This window comes from Chiroxiphia lanceolata, chromosome Z (genome assembly GCF_009829145.1).
Source record: "Chiroxiphia lanceolata isolate bChiLan1 chromosome Z, bChiLan1.pri, whole genome shotgun sequence".
NCBI lineage: Eukaryota > Metazoa > Chordata > Aves > Passeriformes > Pipridae > Chiroxiphia > Chiroxiphia lanceolata.
Genome location: NC_045671.1, coordinates 15451319 through 15474335, shown reverse-complemented (window position 1 = coordinate 15474335; position 23017 = coordinate 15451319). Strand labels below are relative to the sequence as shown.

General features: G+C 40.1%; 1 protein-coding gene across 2 annotated transcripts in view; it reads left to right on the top strand.

Annotated features, from left to right (window-relative positions):
- The first annotated feature begins 9841 nt into the window (after positions 1–9841).
- Positions 9842–23017, top strand: part of IL6ST (interleukin 6 signal transducer) — a 31232-nt gene continuing 18056 nt past the window's right edge. Inside the window, exons 1-6 of one of the 2 annotated variants that reach the window (XM_032675746.1) lie at positions 9842–9948; positions 16850–16930; positions 17477–17788; positions 19272–19404; positions 20693–20853; positions 21190–21341. In XM_032675746.1, coding sequence (XP_032531637.1) covers positions 16864–16930; positions 17477–17788; positions 19272–19404; positions 20693–20853; positions 21190–21341 — 825 coding nt within the window. In that variant the 5' untranslated portion in view covers positions 9842–9948; positions 16850–16863. Of the gene's footprint in view, positions 9949–10373; positions 10535–16849; positions 16931–17476; positions 17789–19271; positions 19405–20692; positions 20854–21189; positions 21342–23017 lie in introns of those variants that run through there. The other variant, XM_032675747.1, reaches the window with a different exon arrangement.

Genomic DNA, 23017 nt, shown 5'->3' with positions numbered 1-23017 from the left:
ATTGATTAATGAGCAAGTAAAAAGTTGTTTCTTGACCTGCTGGAAAAACACCTTCTTACACCATTGCACATGCTCACAAATTACATTTAAAAAAGTATGTCAGTTACCACTTTAGAGCTATCAAGTTTACAGTTTATAAGCCAATAAACCTTGATCTGGATCCACCTTTGAATAATTAACTTCTTCCTGCCTGCAAAATCCCCCTACAGAATCTGCTAGATATAATTTAAGGCTTCACATTATTAAGCAATTGTTACAGTCACTCTGGAGATGGTTGAATTCAATCATCTGTAAAAGGGATTTCTTACACTAAGAAATGAGACTGAACTTTCTGCCTTCAACACAGACTTCTTTTTTTTCTTAAGGCTGTGGATGAAGAATTGCTGTTTACAGAGAAAAGAACTGCGTGAACACAGAGAATAATTTCCTCTCATCCCTCAGATACAAGGGTCAGCAACTTGTCAAAGATTATATGTCAGATTGTATTTTTCTTTTCTAATTCAGTGGTTGAACTTGCTGGAAGGAACTCAGCAGGAGCCAGGAACTGCTGCTTTCCAAAGGACAAGATCCCATCACCATACAGTCAATAGCTCATCTGTACATGAGGTACTAGTTTCACAGAATCACAGAATCATTTAGGCTGGAAAAGACCTCCAAGATTATCAAGTCAAACCTTTGACCGATCTCCACCTTGTCAACTATACCATTGCACTAACTACCACATCCAGTCATTTCTTAAACATTTCCAGGAATGGTGACTCCACCATCTCCTTGGGTATCCAATTCCTTGAAGAACTTCCTCCTGATGTCCAACTTGAACCTCCCCTGGTGCAGCTTGAGGCCATTTCATCTTGTCCTGACACTAGTTGCCTGGAAGAAGAGACCAACCCCCACCTGGCTACAACCTCCTTTCAGGCAGCTGGAGAGTGAGACTCCTCTTCCCCAGACCCCAGCTCCCTCCAAAACTCCTCGTATAACTTACTCTCTAGACCCTTCCTCAGCTCTATTGCCCTTTTCTGGACACACTCCAGCACCTCAATGGTTATCTTGTAGTGAGGGGCCCAGAACTGGAACAAGATTCAAGGTGTGGCCTCACCAGTGCCAAGTAAGGCCACCATCAAGTCCTAACTCGGGTACTGAGAACAGCAGCTTGTTAACCACAGCTTCCTTTTCTTCCCTGTCTGTATCTCCTCTAGTACTTCTGTCAGTAGCAAGGGTTCCCATAAATCACAGGCTGTGATACCAACCTACCTAACCAAATTTGCCTCCTGATGGACACACCCTGGACAACACCAAATAAATCCAGATGCAAAAGTTAGAGGAAAGAAATGCAGTGGAGCAAGAAGATCTGAAGGAAGACAAGGCAGGAAAAGGACAGCCTGACACTTGAAACTGCAGGAAAGCAGAGAGACAGCAATTACCAGGTCATTCCCGAGAACACCTGAGTATTCTAAGAAACCTTGAGCTACAAAAAAATCTGCAAAGCAACTTTAGACCACAGCTTACACAACATTTGAAAAGCTTTCCCAGCACTAGGAGTGGCAACACAAAGGCACTACGGGGCAGCTTTTTTCAAAATGAGATACGGAATACATCTTGACACTAAAAATGGAATCGCTCCAAAGGAGATGGTTGCTTATTTTGAGTGTATTGTTGTATTTCCAGGCATTAATGGTCCTCTAACTCTCTACAAATCATTCATATTATCAGTGACACACAATTAAACTTGTAATACGGTAGGCAGGCATAAATGTAACATTAAAAAAAATTTAAGAAGACATGTTGAATATATTCCAGTAATCCTGTGAATAGTAGATGCATTGGACAGTACATGGGCTAACAGCCCAATCATTAGTGATAAGTTATTGATTACCATGGAATTGAAAAATATGGGCTAATAGCCCAATCATTAGTGATAAGTTATTGATTACCATGGAATTGAAAAATAGTTTAGTAAATGATTTAGAAAACAAGCTCCGGAGGCACTGTGGTTCCATCCTCCTCTCAAAGCTCATATTATCCACCATCAGCTCATGGGAGAACAGTGCACTCAACACATCCAAAGATGAGATTACCCAACTTCACACTAATGTTTTTCAAACATTTCATTTACTGAACCTACTTATATTATTGTTGTTACATGGTGACATGCATGTAATACACAGTACAGAACTGTCAAGAGGAAACCACCAGGAGAATGTCTACATAACCTGAGAAATTTTCATCAAATCCAATGCATTAAAAGTAATTTGTTCATGACTCCTTCTGAATCAAGCTTATGAGGCCATAATGAGTGACAAAAGAATTTATAAGCATTTCTGAAATACATTTATTCACATTGCTAAGGACTGCTTATTAAACATCAGGATAGTTAAAATTTTAATGCCTCTTGTTCAACACAGTATCGTTGGTGAATTAATTATTTTTTTAGTTGCTATTGATTGTCACAGGCAGTCATATAACAAAATTCAAGTAACACAAGCAACTATAACTTTGGAGCAGATACTAGCAAATTGTTCCATAAAGGATCTATTCAGAAAAGGCATTGAAATATGAACAGCAGCAGTTCATATGTTTCAGGATATATGGACATTGACACGACTTGAACCTGGTCTTGAGCATGCAGATCTCTCCAAGAGGATTTTCCCACTGCTTAATTAACTATAGACAAAATATATTCAAGTCAACCTTTACAGACTGAATAACAAGTGGATTTGATGACAGAAGAAAACAAGGGCAAAAGAAAAGAGCCAGGAAAGTGAAAAAGAAATGAGTAGACAATGATAATGTAAAGAATGAGAGAGCATTAGTCTATGATTATGATAATGGTTTGGTGTGTATGATACATCCCTTACCACTAGTGTTTTTCTGCCGTTTTCTTTTATCCATTAGGATCCCTGATTCTGGAGAAGGTCTACATTTTTCCATACGTTTATACATCAGCAAGACAACGTGTTCCTATTCAAGTCTGGTAAATCTGAGTGCTGCAACAAAACCAAACAGAAAACACAAAACCTCCAAAATTCTGTTCCTGGAAGTTAAAGCTTGATTACAAATATTCATACCAGAATTCCAAGTAATAATGACAAATTCTATACTGGGACCTGGGCTCTAAAGAGAATTTTTACAGCTCACTATAGGAGATGCTCTTGAACTGTGATTCATATGTATCTGGCTTATCTCCTCAAGCTTTTGCTGCTATTGGCACTGTGGAGGAGCTTCAGTATTGAGAAACTGGGCTTGATTTGGCTATACCTTATGCATGACCACCATCATTTTTGTTTGCCAAATTTTGACTGCAAAGCACTTGTTACGGCATGTGGCGAAACAGCCTCCAGCATTTTGTGTTTTCTAACAGCTCAAGCAGAAAACTTCAAGCACAAAGTTGTCAAGACCATTTTTTAAAAATGTGCCACTTAAAGGAAATTATAAATCATCACTGATAGCTATCTTCCAGGCAATCAAGTGGTATCTCACTAGACTGATTTCAGGAGTATAGTGTAGAACAATATGTATAGCAGGGAAAATTACAAAAAGGACTTGTCAGTAGTTTGCCTGTAGATTATTTCTTCTCTGTAAGCTCCATATACAGTTTCTTCAATATATCTCTACCATCTTATACTGAGAAGGCACAAGCTGTAGTATCAGAAAGCCAAGCCATTTCCAACCATAACAAAGTTTAACCCATACACACTCTTTGTGTTTAGAGTCATGCCACTACCTAAGACCAGCCCTCCTACAGACAAGTTTTAGCCTTAGTCTGGAGACTCCACAGTTGCTCAGTGGAGCAACCAGTGTGGAATATGGGGCCAGGCACCCCCTGTGCTGTACTTGCTGTGCTCTGCAGTTGAGGACCAAGAACACAAGCTCCTTTTGTAGCTCTGCACCTTGTATGCCAGTTCTCATACAACCTGAAGAGGCGAGTCACATGATGTTGTTCTGCATAGACTTGAACCTTGTTATAGCCTGCCCAAAACGCAAGGGATAACCACGGATAACCATGGCCAGTGATAATTTGGCTGACTAGAACTGTTCCCTCACCCACTGGAAAGGACAGGAAGCGCCACTTATGTGTTTTTAAGAGGTCAACACCAGAAAGGAATCCACAGTTATATCTATATAACACAGCCTGGCTTCCCATAACAGAGGAGACTGAACCATAGTCTCAGTTTCAGAATGCCATTTTCTACTGCTAGTATCCCTTCTGTCAGCCCAACATTCTGGCCCAGCTCAGTTTTCTTCACACATGACACTTTACTTCATTCAAACACTAGATTACTTTGGCAAAAAAGGACTGACATTTTCTGGCATATTTGTTATTGGCTACACTGCTCATGAAAATCTTTGTGGCCAAGTAGGAAAGACAATTCCCCTCACTCTGAAGACATCTTCCTCTTCTTTTTCATCATCTTCTGCTGCTCCTAATTGGGTCTTCTTGCCCACGTCCAAGAGTTCTGCCTTAAGCATTTGTGCAGGGATACATCTACATTCAGTCTGTGGGTGCAGAATCACTCCAAAGGCATTTTAGCTCCAGTAGCTGCCAAAAGTATACTAAATTCATGAGCAGCTCACACATGTGGCATAAGTGACTGCAGCATGTCGTAACACCTTCACCTCATCCTAGCTTTGAATCAGCACTTTGCAGTGAACAGTATTGCTCACTCTGACCTAACCATCTTTTATGTTTGATTAATTTATTCCTTTACAGTATTTTAATTTTATCTTCATTGAAATTTCATATTTGTTTTCCTTTTTCTGGTCTCACTTTTGGTCTTGTTTACCAAGACCAGACCCCTTATTTCAGGATTGTCCTGCCCAACATCCTTTTGGAAAAAAACACCCCCAGCAACATGTTCCATCAGTCAAAGCTTACCACCTAGGCCTAAAATTACATTAGCTGTATGATTTCCACTCCAGAAAAACAAGCAGGTTGCTAGGTTCCACATTGCTCTGTTAGATGTGCCATTAATTTAAAGTGGGCTATACCCAATGCCCTTTCTTTTCCATATGTCCTGCTGCAGCTTCATGATGTTACCATTTCTATTCCTGAATAAAAACAACAAAGAACTGGATCAAGTCCTCTTCAACAGCCCAAAGCTTTCCTATTAAGCGTATCACATGTGAAGGAGTCAACTATCTCCATTCCTAATTTTTTCCAACAATCACATGATTTTCCTGAAGTTCTGAAGCCTAGCTGCAACTCTACAGACCCTGATTGAATTTTTCAAGATCTCATCCAAAGCCTCAGATTTTAGGGACCTACTGGGCATAGCGATGCTAAGGAATGAGGGCACTTCTTTTGCCATATGCATCATTCATTCCCTCATGAAACAGATGCCATCGAGTATCAAGTTGTACATATTTGTTTGTTTGCAATAATGGCTGCTTGTGTCTCAGTGAACTTTACCCCTTTGTCACAGGGTGACAAACATCTACTTGCTCTTAAGAAAAAGAAACATACTCCCATGTGCCTCTGTGCTGGTTTAAAGGTAAACCAGCAGGGGAAATGAACTCAACTCAAAAGAGAGATTATAAGTCAGAATAACAATTTAATAAAATAATACAATAAGTATGATTATACAGACAAACAATTGGTTTTAACCCACAAAACCCAAATGTATAACCCAGCACCCTGAGGCATGAACAGAGTGGTGTTCCTTGGGCCCCAAGTCCAAAGTAAAAGGAGAGGGGAAAACCTGTTGGTGAGAGTGCTGTTGCAGTCTGGTCAAGAGTGGTGGTTTCAGTCTGGTCGAGAATGGTGGTTGCAGTCTGGTTGAGAGCGGTGATCTGCAGTCCAGTTGAAAACGATGATCTGCAGTCTTCCTCTGGATCCCACGAGTGGTTAAAAAAGTTCCAAGACTCCACGATTATATATCCTCCAGTTCAGGCAGGAATGCTCAGTACTTCCCTCAGGGTGGGGTGTTCCACAAAAGAGTGTGAGGACAGGGAGGCACCCTCCTATCTCGCAGGCCTCTTAACATCCAGTTTATAGCCTGAGGAGTCAGGCTGCTCTGGGCAGAAGGTGTGAATAGTCTATTGATACCAGTTTCTGGGAAATGGCGTGGAAGGCTATAGAATACACAGTTTTGAACTGGTCCCAGCTGTTCTAACTAGGACAGCCTCAAAAGGAAGTAATGAATTAACAAGCCTATTTTTTCCTGCCACGGAGCAGCTCATGTTTGCTAAGTTATAAGGCTGTGAAATGCTGTAACTGTCACTAAATCATTTCCAACACTTACATCAGCCATTTTTTTCCTTGCTGCTGCCTCCCAGCCTGCCTCCTCCCTACTTTTTCAAAGGACTTTACCATAACTTCATGACCTTAAGATTATGGCTTCAACACAACAGTCTGCTACTGTTCTGACAACTCAGGACAAAGGACTAGTCCTCTCCACTCTTGAGGGTGGGAAAAAAGTGACTCTTCTTCATGTTAACGAATGTCAGACCTGGAGATCCTAAGTTCAAGTTCAGGAGAGTGATACAGGCTGAGATATCATCACTACAGCAAGAGGTTTGGATGTTTCACTGAACCTTATAGGTAAGTAGTTCTATATAGTAATTCAGCCATCTCACAGAAAATTACTTTGACTTGCCATGGGTCAGAACATTGCCACTGAAGGGTCTTATTATTCAGCTTCTCCCTTACTTTGGAAATCTTTCCCAACAGCAACCCATCTCAAAAAAACCTCACATGTATACAGACTGAGGAATCTTTTCACACCCCTGATGCATCTATAGGATGCTTCATGTCCTTATACCAAGATAATAATTTCCAGAAACATATTTTCCTTTCTGTGGCATATCTATTGTAGGATTCAGTAGATTTTGCACTGACTGCAAACCTTGTCACAGCTTGTTACAAAACTGCTTCAAATATCCAAAAAGAGTAGTACAAGTTTGTTCCTTGGCAATCTCTAAGAGCATCTCTAAAAATATCTCTGCTCCCACAGTCAAGCAGCTACCTAGAAACCTTTGCCAATCACTAAATGTTTTCCAAGCATCACTGCCCACCTCCACACTCTCAGGCTATCCTCTTCTTCCTGGGCCTCAAAAAGCAGAGAGTGTGAAGGCATGCTCCATCCACTTATATCCTGGCTGTAGATTGTGGGAGCTTGGAAATATCCTATATAGCCCTGATCTGAACACTGTGCTGGAACACAAATTTCAGTCTAAATAAGCAGATAAGTAATCAATCTCAAAGACCCTCCAATTCCTGATAATTAACCTCCTTTTATTCTTGCCTCATATATTTAGGAATTATATGACTAAACATTTCATTAAATACATAAACATTTAATATAATGCTTCATTCAACGTGCAGATTAAAACATTAGCTTGAAGGAACATTTTAAAATGTGGCCAGAATTTTGCACTTCTCTGGGTATTAAAAACTTTAAATTACTGGTGTTTATATTACCCATATACCAGTACTATGCTGCATATACAGTACACTATAAAGCTGTATAATGTGTTTCAGTAGGGAAGACTATAAAGCAGTAAATCAAACTGAAGAGTCTTTCAGGAAATGGTCCATGTGCAGAAAAGGCACTTCACAGCATGCTTGAAAGGCTTAACTCTTTTCTTTACTAGGGATCCGAAATGTTCCAGTTTTATGAAGTGGTAGCTGCAATAATAGTAACTTTTTACCTGCTTGCAACAGAAAATGCCCAATGTCTAAGAACACAAGTCAGATTTTTGGCAACTAAATTGTTACCGAATAAATAATATTTTGTGCCAATACAGAAAAAAATAAGGCACAGCTGCAAACAAATAATATTGGTTTTCTGTGAAACTTCAGCTATGTGTAAATAGTTTTACAATGAGTTCATAAATAGCCTGTGAAATACAAGAGCTCTTGCTTATTTGAAGAGTTACAATACATGTAGCATGTCAGTGAAGCCTGACATGGAATCGGTTTTAAAGAGAGTGGGGGAGTTGTTCTAGGAGCTTTGGCAATATAAGAGGAATGGCTTCAGGCTATAGGATTTCAGAATAAGAATGTCACAAGAGGCTTTCTGTCAGCTGGAGGAGGGGGGAGAGTGGAGTGTCTACTCTGAAATGTCTATTTAGTAGCAGAATTCGAGTGATCTTAAAAGACACAGAAGACATGCTAAAACAAGAGGAAAAAAGCCCACATTATTTTTTTCAGTCCCCTCTAGTTAGAGCCTGGTTCCACTTAAACCTTTGTTGCCAAACACCAATTTTTGAAGGTGCTGAAGCAGGCATATCCATACAGATTGAAATCTGCCAATTATACAATTGAACCATACTTGTACAATCTCAAACTGTAATCGTCATAATCAAAGACACACCAACCACAATTTGAAGAGAAAGCAAAAGTGACAAACTGCTTTTTTCATAATGAAAAAACTGTGAAACTTGTTCCCAGATGTCAGTTGTCCTGATACATTAAGAAGGGCTTAAATACCAAAAGCCCTGTAGGAGAAAATGGAAAGGACCAAGACTACTGAGTGCAGAGACCACCTATGAGAGAAACAGCAGCACCTATAGGATCTAAGGTTACTAGGAAGAGCATCAGCTGTGAGCAGGGACATAGAGCAATAAATTTAACCTGCAGGTTAGATAAATACCTATCAGACACTATTTAAGTATAGACAATTCTGTCTTGAGGAAAACAGAGGAACTAAATGACTTTTGAAGTGTCCATCCAGCTCTACTTTGTTGTGTAGAAAATATACAACATTCTCAGAGTAAGCAACACATTTTTGTTGGGGATATTAAGCCATCACAGAAAGTAAACCAAAATAATCAGAGATTGGTACTAAACACATGAGAAATAGGTTATCTTCCACTTTTTTTTCCCCCAAAGTTCTTAATCTTTTCTCATTAGCAGCTCATGCCAGTCCTTGAAACAGGGTATTAAACTAGATGCCCTATTTGTCTAGCAAATCTGCCCACTCCTTTAAAGATGTAACTAAGAACATAATATAGCTCATATCCTACTCAAGCCCCAAAATGATTAAGAAGTGAATGGGCAAAAGCCTAAAGTGTATGGCAGGAAGCAACTCGGGCATGCATCAGTGATATCTGGTGCTTTCCTGACTAGAAAGAGCCTCCTTTGACACTCTCAGCACCACCGAAGTCTGTGGCGTGGCACTGGAACATGTTTCTTCTCACTCCTGAACTGGAATTCATCTGGAATGAAGAGGGCATGTTAGTGTCTGATTTACAAAAGTCATTTTTTCAGGGTTATTGAAGGAAGAAATGTGCAAAGACAACCATGGAGAGAACATAGAGGTTTTGCTGGATCACGATCACATCAATGAACTACATTAAGACCCATTCCTTAGCAACACCTTTTCAGGACTGACACCCTGACTTTCAGGGACTGAAGCACCGAGCCTGCCCTCGCTCACAGCGCTCTGCTCACACTGCATCTGTTAACAAGCGCGTTCTCCAGCCGCCCGTGCTCCCAGGGGAGCCTTGCGAAACGCCGGGAAGGCCGATGGCTGCTCGGGCCTGCCCAGGACAACACCTCTGCCGCGCCGCCAGCGCAGGCCCGGCAGGACACGGGCCGGGAGAAGCTTCCAGTGGCCTGGCCGGCGGCGGCACAGTTGGCACACACCTCGAGGGAAAGCCGTGAGGGACCGGGGGGCTCGGGCACACCGGGTACACGCGGCCTAAGGGATGCTGGGATAGGACACCGCCCCCACCACGACCCCCCGCGCCCCCGCGATCCCGGCACGGGCCGCCGTGTTCCGGGAAGCCCCAACCCTTCTCTGGACACGCCCGTTCTGCCGACGTCACGGCTCCCGTTGACCAATGGCAGCGCAGAGAGGAGGAGGGGGCGGGCGGGACGCGCGGAGGCCGGGGCGGGGCCGGAGCGTGGCCGGTCGCGGGGCCGCGCGTGCGGGACGGCGGCGGGATGGCGCGAGGCGGCCCGGCCACCGTTTAGGGGCAGCGGCCGAAGGGCGCGAGCGGCGCCGGGTAAGGGCCGGGGGTCCGGTCAGTGCGGTTATCCCGTCCCTTCCCATCCCCTCCGGGCCCTCAGCGCCCTCGCCCTGAGGGGCGTCCACTGTCGGGGCCCGCACGCCGCGGGCGGGAGTACCGGGGCGTTCGTCCAGGGCTGACAGGGATTCAGGCCGGGATCTGTGGCGGAGGCGGTCGGCCCTTGCGCCACTCGTTCCCCGGGCCGATCGCCAGCCGTGCCCCGCGGCCGTGTCCCGCCTCGTCCCGCCTCCTCTCGGAGCGCTGGCGGAGCTGCCCGGCGGTGACGCTCCGAACGCGACGCGACCTCGCCCGGGGCCGCTGCGTGCGTCGAGTCCCCCGAGGAGCCGCTGCCGGGGGGTCCCGTCCCCGGGAGGAGGTCAGGCCGAAGGGTGTCTGTGCTCTCCCCCCGTGCGGAGTGGGGAGTGCCGGCGCTCTGCGCTGACAGTGGGGCCGCGACTGTCGGGCACTCTCGACTCCCTGATAAGCTCGGCCGCGCTATCGGCGGGCATTTCGTTGATGGAAATATTTGCGTTTTGTTGCCTTCACCGCGAGAGGTTTGCTCTTGTTGCCTGTGGATGAGAAGGTAGGAAACTGCTGGCCTTGAAAGAGACGCATGCTTGTTTTTACTGCTGGTCCAGTAGTGATTCCCTGAGGAATTAGGGAGGAGCGGGTGGGTGCAGTGGTCAGTCTCGGTCCTCTGGTAATTTCCAGCGTGCTCCGGAGCTCCAGTCATCCCTGTAGTAGGGTTCGGATGCTTTCCCTAGAGAAAACAGGCGTCATTATTTTCTTCTCTCAGATGATGAAACTGAGGCACAAAGGAAAGCGGTCTGCCAAGTGTGTTGGCAGTGCAGAGGAGAATAAATACCAGTCTCAGTTTTCATCCTTGTGTTAGGCTGACTAGGAGTTTGCCAGCTGGTGGCTTCTTGTTACTTCTGAGGCATTTCTGAAGGAGAAACCTGGGAGTGGGATTATAATTTTGTCATTGGTGATCTGCCCTGTCACTAGGAGGGGGGAAAAAAGGGGGGGATCCACAACTTGAAGAAATTGGATACTTTTGGGAGTTAATGGTCTTTTTTCTTTCACTCTCTTTTTTTTAAAATCATAAAATTTTTCTTCTTATATACTGTTCCTTTCAGAGGAATATTTATGTAAAAGATATCTCTAGAGCATCTAACTTCTGAACTCAAAAGATTTTTAATCTGTTATGTTGATGTATCACAATAAGAATGTAAGAGTGGGTGACGAAATTTTGAGATTACTTCCTAGAAGTTGAGCCCTAGAAGTAATTATTTGAATCTTGTTTATGTGTCTGGAAATGTGATAGCTTCAAGTAAACCAAATACATAAATATTTTTGGCTGTGGGGGGAAGATACATGCACATCCATGAGTACATAAAATGCAGATATACCGTTTCCTGTGCTGCTTGTCTGGAGGATTAGCACTAGCACAATTACATAAAAATAAATAAACTTGGCCATTTTTTTAGTAATTTTTTTTATTAGTGAGAACTGTCTAAATTAGAGAACCAACATTGGTGGTCATTAGTTTGGAAGGTTTGACTTCAAGATGAGTGCACGGAATGCTAAAACATTATTTTGTATAAATTAGTTTGATTTTTGGACTAAAGCTACTCATTAGCTTTGAAAAAATCCTGAAGTATTTCATAGAGAATTATTTACAGTTTTAAGAAAATACCAGGAAGAACTTAATTATTGCAAGCAAATATTTGGTTCCTGTAATTAGGTGTTTCAGTAATTTTAATCTGTGTCCCTTTTTTGTTTTTTTCTTATTTTCTCTTCATTTTTTTATTCCGAGTGTTATACTAAAACCCCAGAGGTAGGGAGAAGCCTCTTTCTAGAGGCAAAGGAATGAGTAATGTAGAGAAAATACATACTTATAGACTGAAAGCGATAGAGATAATCACTTTCTCATAGAGAGATTTTAAATATGAGAATGAATTTCAGAATATTCTGTACCTATAAGGAATGTTATGTAATATTTTCAAGTGCTTCTCTTAGAGGTGTTTGGTGGTTTTTGAGCCTCATAAATATTTCCAAGAAGGAAGTAAGCTTGGAGGAAGGAAGGAAGCTTGCAGATGAAATACTCTTAATTAGAAAGCAGTTACTGTTGGAGTAATCAAAATTCCTTCAGAATAGCTACAGCTTTTAGATGGGCTTTAAGTATCTGTCTGGCTTATTGTAAAACCTCAAGCTGTAGCTGCTTTGTGCAGTATCGCTGGCCCTGTCTGCCTGTGCTGTGTGGATTCTTAGTGAGAGATTATCACTTGAAGCTCTAAACTTGGCTCTTAATTTTTTTGAGGAATTTCTGTAAATCCATTTGCCAGCAACCTTTGGTCTTCCATGATTTACGTGGTGATGAGCCTTAACAGACAGAACACCTTCCTATGGTGGTTGTGGTGTTATCTGAACTTCCTGACTTGCAAGCCGGCTTTGCTGGCAAGTACATGTTTTGGCTACAATCTCTTAAGATGACATTGTCATTTGCAGGTCCTTTGGAAAGTAATTGTCACCTCTCTGAAACGGAGAGGTGATAATTCGTTACATGACATGTGTATTCATTTTGGGGTAGTTCTCATGATTTATGAAATAAGATTAATTTTTAAGACTTCTCTCTTGCTCAGAGTAAGTAATAATACCTGTTTTGGATGAATGCCTGACACTTCTTCAAAAACAGGTCGCAGGTTAATTATAAAACGCAATACTGTTGCTACTTTTTGCATATGAAGCTTGGCTTTAGGGTCGTTCTTAGTTTTTCACAGGACACTGCCTGAAGTATCAGCTTAAGGTTCAGGCATGAAGGCTTAGTGCTTTCCTTTCAAAATGATTTCAGGATGTGAAGAAGAATAATGGAAGTTCCATGTGATTTAGAGTTTAAATGGGGTGATCTCATAGCATGTAAGTTTTGTAAGTCTGTCTTTACTGAAGTAATCAGAGCGTTTTAACAGGTTTTCTTCCTCTGTGAGATTATTTATGTTGTGAGTTAAGAACTGTTACCGACAGCGTTTCTAAATTGGCTATGTTGGTTTTACTCTGTAGTATATGGATGCACTTTGATCCCTTGCCACTTAGGCAGACTAAACTGAGAATAACTTGACAAACTTCAAGCATCAGTTTCTTTCGCTGTCTCCCTTTTGTCTTCACCTACTGATGCACAAAAACTGCATAGTGTACATAAGTGTTGATTTGGCTTTTTGGTTTTTGGGGTATTTTTTATGAAACGCATCTGAACTGACTAGGTGCTTCAATGTTAGTTCAGCATCAGGTTCAATTTGCACCTTAGATTTCCTAATACGCTATACCAGCTTTGGGCTCTGCATAATGAGTGAAAGAAACTATTGGGTTTTCTGTTGTCTAAACTAACGGCTTAGTCTGACTTGAAGTAGTTGATCGTGAGCAATTAGTGATTAACATTTCTGTTGAATGGTGGCACATCTTTTAAAGTTTGGGCTGGCTTATGTGCAGGGTTTCTTTGCTTTAGCATTTTTACATGCTCAGATAAGGAAATGCTACTTTGCAGAGAAGTATCTTCGTCATTCTAATGTGAAGTATGGGTCCTTGTTTTGTTAGTTACAAACCCCACCGGTTTTTTTTCGGTTTTTTTACAGCTTTCATGTAGGCTAGATGGATGGAGGTGTCTAGTATAATTCTGGTTCTTTCCCCTAGAACTAAATTATTAAAGTAGCATACATTAGAAGGGATTGTAATAGACCCTTTGTGGGCTGGGAGGTGTGTAGCTTCAGTCTTCTTCAAACTGTTTTGATCAGCGGAGGAGGGGAGAAGTAAAATAAGTCAGAATAGCCTAAAGCAGATATATGCTGAATTGTAGCATGATTTTGACACTGTAGTTGCAACTGCTTGGTTCCCATGCTGTAGGTGGGTGGGCTTTCCACTTAACTCTCCTTTGCAGATGCTGGAGCATGAGTCTCGGTTCTCTTGTGTTTTAGGAGCTGAATGCAGTACCACAATTAAGTATCATAACCTATGGAGAGTTCATTGCTCCCTCAGAACAGGTGCTAAATTTCCAAAGTGCAAGGTAGTGTAGAGATTTGGACTTAAGCCTCTCAGGTGTGAATTAATCTGCTCAGGACAACTGAAATGTAGTATTCCAAGCCTGGAAAACAGTTGAATACAGAAATGGCATTTATTTTAAAGGATAGTAATTTCATTTGAATTTCCTATGAAAAACATCATCCTGTAGGACAAAATCTGTGATAATTCCCTGTTATTGTTTACTTCTGATGACTGTTGCTTTTTATTTATTTTCAGTTGCTTTGCAGTTTTTTTTTTTTTACTAACCTGAGCCATACTTAATAACTGCTGGTGTGAAAATCATTGAATAGTTTTGTGGAAATATTGTTTAATCCGAATAAATAATGACCAAAAAGAAAACCAGTAACTTTGTAATGATGTTGTACTTAGTTTAGCTGACACCGCCATTATTCTAATGTGGTGTGCCAGATGACACCAAATGGGAGACAATTGTTGTATTGAACATAATTTTAAAAATTTTCCTTTTTATCTTTTTACATGTTTCGTTCTTTCCCCTTCAGTGTGGAAGGTGCTTCTGCTGTTGTTTTGTGACTGTTGGCAATTAGCAGTGAAGTGGAGCTGCTGCTTCTTTCTACCTACCTTGTAGTTGCCCTCAGGATTCTGATGAATTTCAGATTTTCCCCAACTCAAATTGTCCTACTTAAATAGTTTTAAATGAGTCTTGCTTAAAGTGACAGAGCCTGAGGTCTGTCCATAATAGAGCTCAACAAACTTTAGGTAGCAAGCAGTATTCTGATAAGTGTTAGTGTAAGTCAAGATCCTAAAGTAGATTCCTATGTGCTGGTTTAGTGACTTAAACTAAAACTCTTCAGAGTTTGGTTGGATTTACCATGCAAATTTATACAAATTAATGAAATTAATTGGGATTTTAAAATGCAGAAAGACATGTGTGGGTAGAAACCTTATTTTTCAGATATTGGAGATATTACATCCAAAATAAGCAAAAATCAATTGGTGTAGTTATTTTACTGTACACTTGTAATAAATATCCTAAGATGTATTGCATTTAAAGCTGTATAATGGTTCTGTATCCAGCCTAGTGAGAGTACTTGAGTGGAACATAGGAAAAATTAATAGCTTTTTGATTCTCAATTCTGTAAAACTACGGTCTGATGATAAATATCTTGTTATTTAGTCAAAGAACAAACCAGTAAACTTCTAGTGACAAATATAAATGCTTGTTAATATGATTAAAAATGTCAAGTCTTTCAATCAGCAATGCTTCTAGTATGAAGTTTCTCTGTAGGAAATATTGGTGGGCTTTGAGTAATGGACTTGCAAGAATAGATGCAAGTAAAGATACTGCTGGGTGATTCCAATGGGTTTTATTTTAGTTCTTAGTGAAAGACTTCTCAGTTGGTAAACCCTACAAAGATGCTGCTATAAATGTTTGAGATTGGCTTCCATTTCGTTGTTGTTGTTGTGAATAGGGATTTTCCTTACATTACATTGTTCATCCTGATTTGAAAAAAAAAAAGCTTGTGTTGATGTATGAGGTTTTGGCTTGGTGTGGGTATATCCATGCTTAAACGTGTCTAGTTTTACTGATCTGTGTGAAATGCCTTGTGTCTTTCTGTCACTGCTAAAGAGTAAATTACATGCAATTAAAGCAAAGAGTGTTTACTATCATAAATGGCAGTTTCTTTTTTCTTCTGATAGTAGTAAATGTAGCTTATAAATTTTCCTGTCTAGAAAATACTGTGAAATACCTTTAAACGTTTTAGTGAGTTGCCTTTTACACAGGGATAAAGCTCAGAATACTAGTTTCCAAAGAAGCTGTCAGGTTAGTGAAAAATAGAACTACAGAAACCAGGTTGCTATAGGCAATCTCATCTCAAATCTTAGTAAACATAGAAAGTCTGTGTTTAGTTTCTAGCTGTATGAACAGCATGAAGACTGCTTCTAGAAATCGGCTAGTGTACTAAGTATCCTATTTAACTAAGCCAATCTACCTGTTCTTGTAAAGGTATGTAAATACGGCTAAAAATAAAATAGCTCATATGCTTATGAGCTATTTTGCTTATGACCATAAGAATGGTCACTTGCTTTTAGTAGTTTAGGGCTGCTTTACAACTGCAAGTTGAGAAAACCAGAACAGTCTTTGTGGCTTCAAAACAACTGGGGTGGAAGCTGCTGTGTGAATGCTTTAGGTCCCCTAAACTGTTCTATAGATTTGTCAAAACTGAGAATGAGTGAGCTCTGCTGAAATATAAAAATAAATAAGATGTTATAAAAAGCTTCCCAACTTCTGATGAATTATGAACTCCCTTGTAAGGTTTTAAAGAAATAATTGTTGCTTTTTCTATAGTAGACAACAGTTTTTGATATGGAACCTATTTTAAGTCACTCTTGTGAATGAGATACGTGGTTTTGTTATGAGTTGTTCTGAACCTTGTCCAAAGTCCTTGAAAGCTAGGTGAGTATGGTAACCATAACCAATTTCATAGGGATATATTTTAAAACCTGAACCCACAGCGTTATGCTCTGTATTCTAACTGAACCTCCCATGGAAGTACCAGTGAAGTTTGTTTTCATATACAACATGAAAACCTTAAGCTTACACATTTCTTAAATTTGTACCTGATGAGGCTTTAAACTGCGTCAGTTGTCTTAAGTAGACATTTAATTTTGTTTTAGCAGTGAGGGAAATGAAAACAATATGCCCATTCTTTCTTTAGAGTGAGAAGATACAAACTCTTTCAGGAAAGTAAATATGCATAGGTGAGAAATGATCTTAAAGCAAATGCAAATCTGAATTTGACATTGATCTAATCTAAAGAGTAATAGTTTAAATTTAAATATATATATGTATATCTCTCTGTTACAGGAATTCCATGCAGCATGTTTTCTGGGTGGAACTGGGTGGCCTATGGATTCTATCTGCTGCTGAATATTTGTTCTCTTGAAGGTAAGAGTTTTGTTTTTCAAACACAAGAGACTTGTAGAACTTCTTAAATCAGATATTTGAATTTTGTCTAGATACTTGTGGGATGGGGACAGAAAGCAAGGTGTGTTAGGACACCTGCTGTTCTTCTAATGCTAGTCCACCACAACAAAGGTCCACACTTACCCTGATTTTTCTGTTTTAACTTTCTTAACAGGAAATACCTTTTTATTGCAAGAATAACTTCAAGAGTAATAACTTCTTCCTTCAAAACATATAAACATTCAACCCTAGACTCTCCTCTCTCTAAATGCCCTTGTTTATGAATAGAGCTTTTCTTGCTTGGTAAAATGCTTTTGCAAAGCCTAAGGAACATTGCACTGGTTTTGCCCCTTAGATCTGCTTGGTGGTTTATTAATGCATTTCAGTTTTACAACTATCAAGTACTACTTAACTTCCTGCTTAGACATGTGTAGTATTTTTAACATTACACTAGCAGTGTATCAGCAGTATTGATTATGGAATGCTCTGTAGTTTTTAAAAAAGGTGAAATTCTTTTTTTCTTTTTAGCTTCAGGTGGACTTGTGCAGTCATGTGGTCACATCATCCCGGAATCTCCTGTATTGGCCCTTGGTTCCAATTTCACAGCATTATGCATTCTGAATGAGAGTTGTCTTGACTTTGGCAATATCTATGCTAGTCAAATTATCTGGAAAATTAAAAATAGAGTGGTACCTAAAGAACAATATCGTGAAATAAACAGAACAGTTTCCAGTGTCACATTTAATGACACTTCTTCACTAGCTACTCCTCTGACATGCAACATCTTAGCAGATGGACAGATTGAACAGAACATTTATGGAATTACAGTTACAGTAGGCTGTGAGTACCATTTTTTTTTTCATATTACTCTGGTCTTTTGAGAAACAGGGGAAAATGAAAACAATGGAAAGTGTGCATTCCTTGATACACTTATTTTCATTCCCTCAGTTCCTGGATAATTGTAGAAAAATAGTGTCAAATTACATGACAGCAAAGCTGGTAAATATGCACTGAATAAAGTTTTCTAAAAAGTGGAAAATACTCAGCATTTTCAGTGTTTGAATAGGATGAAAACAGAACAACAGAAAAACCTTCAAGCAGGAAGATTTGAATTACAGAACTAAGATGTGGATTTAACAGAAATAGATCCTAGGAAATTTCTTCTGTGTCAGTGTTGATTTTGAATTTTGAAATTGTTTTCTTCACTAATGGATTGAGAAATACTTAGTCCATCTGTGTCACTATAGCTAACCTGAACTGCCTTAAGGATGGAACATATTACTTGTATTACTTTATCTCTAAACATAAGGAAATACTTGTAACTCATTATAAACTTCCCTTGTTCTAGAATGATAGTACTTGTGTAGTTCTGAGCAAATGTTCCTTGAGACAAGACTGAGGTCTTCAGAAAGTGGTATGAAAAACTTAATATGCTACTTCTTAATTACTTGGTGTTCTGCCTATGGAATAAGTGTTCAAATGTCCTAAATATTGTATGATATGGCTGATGAATTATGTTGTCTCCTGGTGTTGGCAAAAGGTACTGCAGTTGTTGAATGGTCCACTGGCTTGAGTTCACAATTTAGACTAATGTGGTTCTAGCATGTGGTATTCTAGCATGACTTACGAAGTACTTTCACAGAAAAGTAATGTTTCCTGTTTTAACTTCTGAGGAGTAAATATTTCACTGGAAAAGATGTGACAGATAAAACATATGGAAAGGTGAGGACAGATAAATTATGACAAACTAAAGGACAGTACAGAGGACGTTCTACAGTTGTAACTCACATTATGCATCTTGACATGCATTTGTATTTAAAGCTATTGTATTTTGATTTCAGTTAAAGAAGAACTAAATAATGAGGCTAACAACAGGTTTCAGAAGAATACAATATAAGTTTAAGAAGGAAAGTAAATAGTTTTGCTGCACTCTGAAGAAGTTTCTTACACAGTACGGTGCACTGATGAAGATCCCTAATCTTCTTGCATGCATTTGCAGCTAAAGCATCCTGTATGAAGTAAAATATATTTAGATGAGAATTGGTTGATATCAGATTTTCTGCTTCAGAATGAGAAATCTTTGTCATTCCTTGCTGGCGGGTGCTTGTTCCTTATACAGCCTACTGTTTTTCAAAGCAGCTGGTTAAGCTTCTTGACTTTGATTGCTGGATCATACCTTAGCACTCTTTTGCCACCTCCTTTAGAAATAAAATTGAGTAAATACTTCTGATGTTCACTGAAATTGCCCTAATGGAACACTTTGAATGATTCTTACTGGGTTGAAGTGTCTGTATAGATTAATTATTGCTAACTTTCTGTACAGTGCCCCCAGAGAAGCCCAAGAACTTAAGTTGCATTGTGCATCAGGTGTCAAAACTCACAAATCCTATGACTTGTACCTGGAACCCTGGAAGGCATACATTCCTGGATACTCAGTTCAGATTAAGATACAGGTGGTAAGTAGCCCTCTATAGAATATCTGAATAGTTGTGAAGAATATTTGTAGGCTAAGCCAAACTTCCTTGAAATTCCTCGATGCTTTGGAAAAGTTCTTAACATTTAAGGCCAGTTTTCTGAAGCATTGTTATCTGTCTGGTTTGAGGGGAAAGGGAAGAGTTAAAGAAGTTGTCATTGAAAATAATTCTAAGTCAGACATGAAATTTGTTGCTGCACTTGTTTTAGAGTAACAACAATCTCATGGTTTTCCATTCTTCAAATACATGATAAGTGTGGCTTGACTACAATATACCTAATAAAAGGTGACTGTACCCAAATTATATATTTTTCATTTTTCTGAGTTGACTGTTCTGTCCCATTCTAAACAAGTAGAAGAGGTCCCTGCCCATTGTAGGAGGATCAGACTAGGTAACCTTTACAGGTCCCTTCCACTCCAGACCATTCTATGATTCTAAGTAGAGAAACCAACATATAGTGACTGAATTTTGCAGAGGTATTATCTACTCTGCACTTCATAAGAATCGTGGACAAACACTATTCTGAATTGATCCTAACATGAAAGCTTCAGCAAAGTATTTCTACTGTGAAAGCAAATTAAATATTTTTCCAACTCTTCAAATGGTCTCTTGTAGTTTAAAATGGAATGAGCGGAATTGTTGCTCTGCTCTGGAAACAAGTGACTGCCTTCAGCTTCCATCTACCCAGTTCTGCTAAAGTGTTGTGGTAACAGTTGTGGTAGAAAGTATGCACAGATAGAAAACCTTAATGCTTTGCAAATCTCCTGATGCCCTAGAATTATCTACTGTTAATGTAGCAGAGGTGGTGAACAGAAATTGTGTTGCACCTCTGACACTGTACTCTTGATGGGTATACAGGTAGTACTGACTACATTCTTTAATGCATAAATATGCTTCTATTTAGTAGCCATGTTGCTTTTGATTAGTTGTATCAGTTCTTGATCTTTATCTTTTTAAGCTAAATCAGGTTTTTATACAACTTTAATTAAAATACTGTGGCTTGTGCTTTTGAAGGTATGCGACTGGAAAGCCAAGAGATTTTATTCTGGTTTCAATTCTAATGCAATTATGCATTTGTGGCTGAACAAGCCATTCTCATATGTTTACTTTTTCTTCTCACCCCTCTGCTTACAGAGATAAGACATAGGGGGGTGGTAGAGGGGAAACATACAAAATACACTGATTGATTGCTCTGATCTACTTTAAAATATTCTCTAAAGCAAACCAAACTTACTGCTTTGTACCTTGTTTTTCCCTCTCTTTTATTTAGGCCACGAGAGAATTTTCCCGACTGTATACCAAAAGATGTAAACAATTCTTGTACAATTCCTGATGTTCAGTTCTTTGTTAACCTGGAGATCTGGGTAGAAGCAGCAAATGCTCTTGGGAAGGCTGAATCTGATCCCCTTGTTCTTGATCCCATTGATATTGGTAACTATATGCCTGTTAAAGCTTTAGTGGTACATTACTGCTTCTGTGAATATTGGTGAATTAGTATGTTAATGTTTCTTCACTATAAAAATTAACACTGCAAAAATGTTGTTGACCAGAATTTGAACTGTGCTGGGCAAAGGTAGGGGGAGAGAGATTTCATCACAATTCAGATAGCAAGTTCGTGTTGAGTAGTCTGCTTTAGAAAATAACGTGAAGTAGCAGGCATTTGAGCTTCTGAAGGGCTTTAATGGTAGTGTTGCAATAGAGTGTACCAGCTCCTAAAATCATTGTAAAATACAGCTGTGGAGCTGACTCTGACTTCTTCTCTTCTAGTTCAACCACTGCCTCCCCACAATGTAACAGTCAACTCAGGAATACTGCCAACTGTCCTGAAGCTTTCCTGGGAGAATCGTATTTCATCTACTGTGATGAAGCTGAAATTCAATATTCGCTATAGGATCGCTGGTGACACAAACTGGATGGAGGTAGTACCATTTATGTCCCCTGCCACTCTTCTTGTGTTACCCAGCCATCTGTCAAACTGCAGAAGTTCCCTCACTGTTGCAGTTCAGAGCATTCACTTTTATTTCTTTACACCTTATATGCCTACCCATGGTAGTTTATCTGACCTGTTCATGAGGGCTGTGAACTAGCAGTTTTTTGGCACACTGTGAGTACAGTGACGTTCTCTTATCTTTGTGGGCCTCTCTGCTGTCCTCCCTATCACAGTGCAGTATGTTTATTTTGAATTTTTTTCTGCATATGCAACATACAGAACATTCAGAAGTTTCTGCTTCCCATGCACTGCAAAAACAGTGATCTAAATGTCATTTAGAGCTTGGGTAAATACTCTACCATTCTGGAATGCTTTTTTGAACTTACTATACCTGCATTAGAGCTGCAATAACCCCAAGCAGTGGTACAGCCTTGGGGCAGAGTGGTTAGAAAGCTGCTTGGCAGAAAAGGACCTGGGAGTGCTGGTCGACAGCAACTGAACATGAGCCAGCAGTGTGCCCTGGTAGCCAAGAAGGCCAGTGGCATCTTAGCTTGGGTCTGAAATAATATGGCCAGCAGGACCAGGACAGTGAGTGTCTCCATGTACTCAGCACTGGTGAGGCTGCACCTTGAATCTTGTGTTTAGTTCTTGGCCCCTCACTACAAGAAACACGTTGAGGTGCTGGGGAGTGTCCAGAGAAGGGCAGTGAAGCTGGTGAAGGGTACTCAGCCTGGAGAAAAGGAGGCTCAGGGGAGACCGTATCACGCTCTACAACTACCAAAAAAGAGGTTGTAGCGAGGTCAGGGTCAGTCTCTTCTCCTGAGTAAGAAGTGTTAGGACAAGAAGAAATGGCTTCAAGTTGTGCTGGGGCAGTTTAGATTGGATGTGAGGAAGAATTTCTTCATGGAAAGGGTTGTCAAGCATTGGCACAGGCTGCCCAGGGAAGTTGTAGAGCCACCATCCATGGAACTGTTTGGAAAGTGTCTAGATGTGTCATTTAGGGACACGGTTCAGTAGTGGACTTAGCAGTGATAGGTATATGGTTAGCCTCAATGATCTCTTCCATCCTAAATGATTATGTAATTCTGTAAATCTGGTTGCCCTGCATACCTTCCTTAAGTGTGTTGCAGTCAAGGAACAGGAAAAGAGTAAGGAATATGCCTTGCCTTATCTTACCATCATCAAGATCTGTGGTGGTTTTTTTTTCTTCTTTTTAATAGCTTCTCAGTTTTTCCTTACTTTAGGCCTCTATCAGAGCAGCAGTATTCCAGAAATGCTCTTTTTTTTCCAAGATCTTGTTTCAGTGCAGAGGCCTGAAAATATTCTGAATTCCATGACTGGAAGGAAATCTGCTTCTAATTTTACTAAAATACTATATTTGAAGCAGATGGCATAACTCAGCTGCCCTTCTGACTAATGTGGCTTTAGATGCAGAGACTATTTATTAAGATCACCTGTATTGATATTTTAAAGAGCACTGACCTGCACAATGTAGTCTGCAGCTCCAGGATCTGTGGATATTTTGTCTTTATAGGACAATAGGGCAAGTTCTTTTAACTTATCTTGCCCTTTTAACATGTGCACAAGACCATTGAAATAGTAACTTTTAAATTAGCTGAACTTGCTTAGCTGTGGTAAATTTTGACTATCTTGGTAATTCTTTGC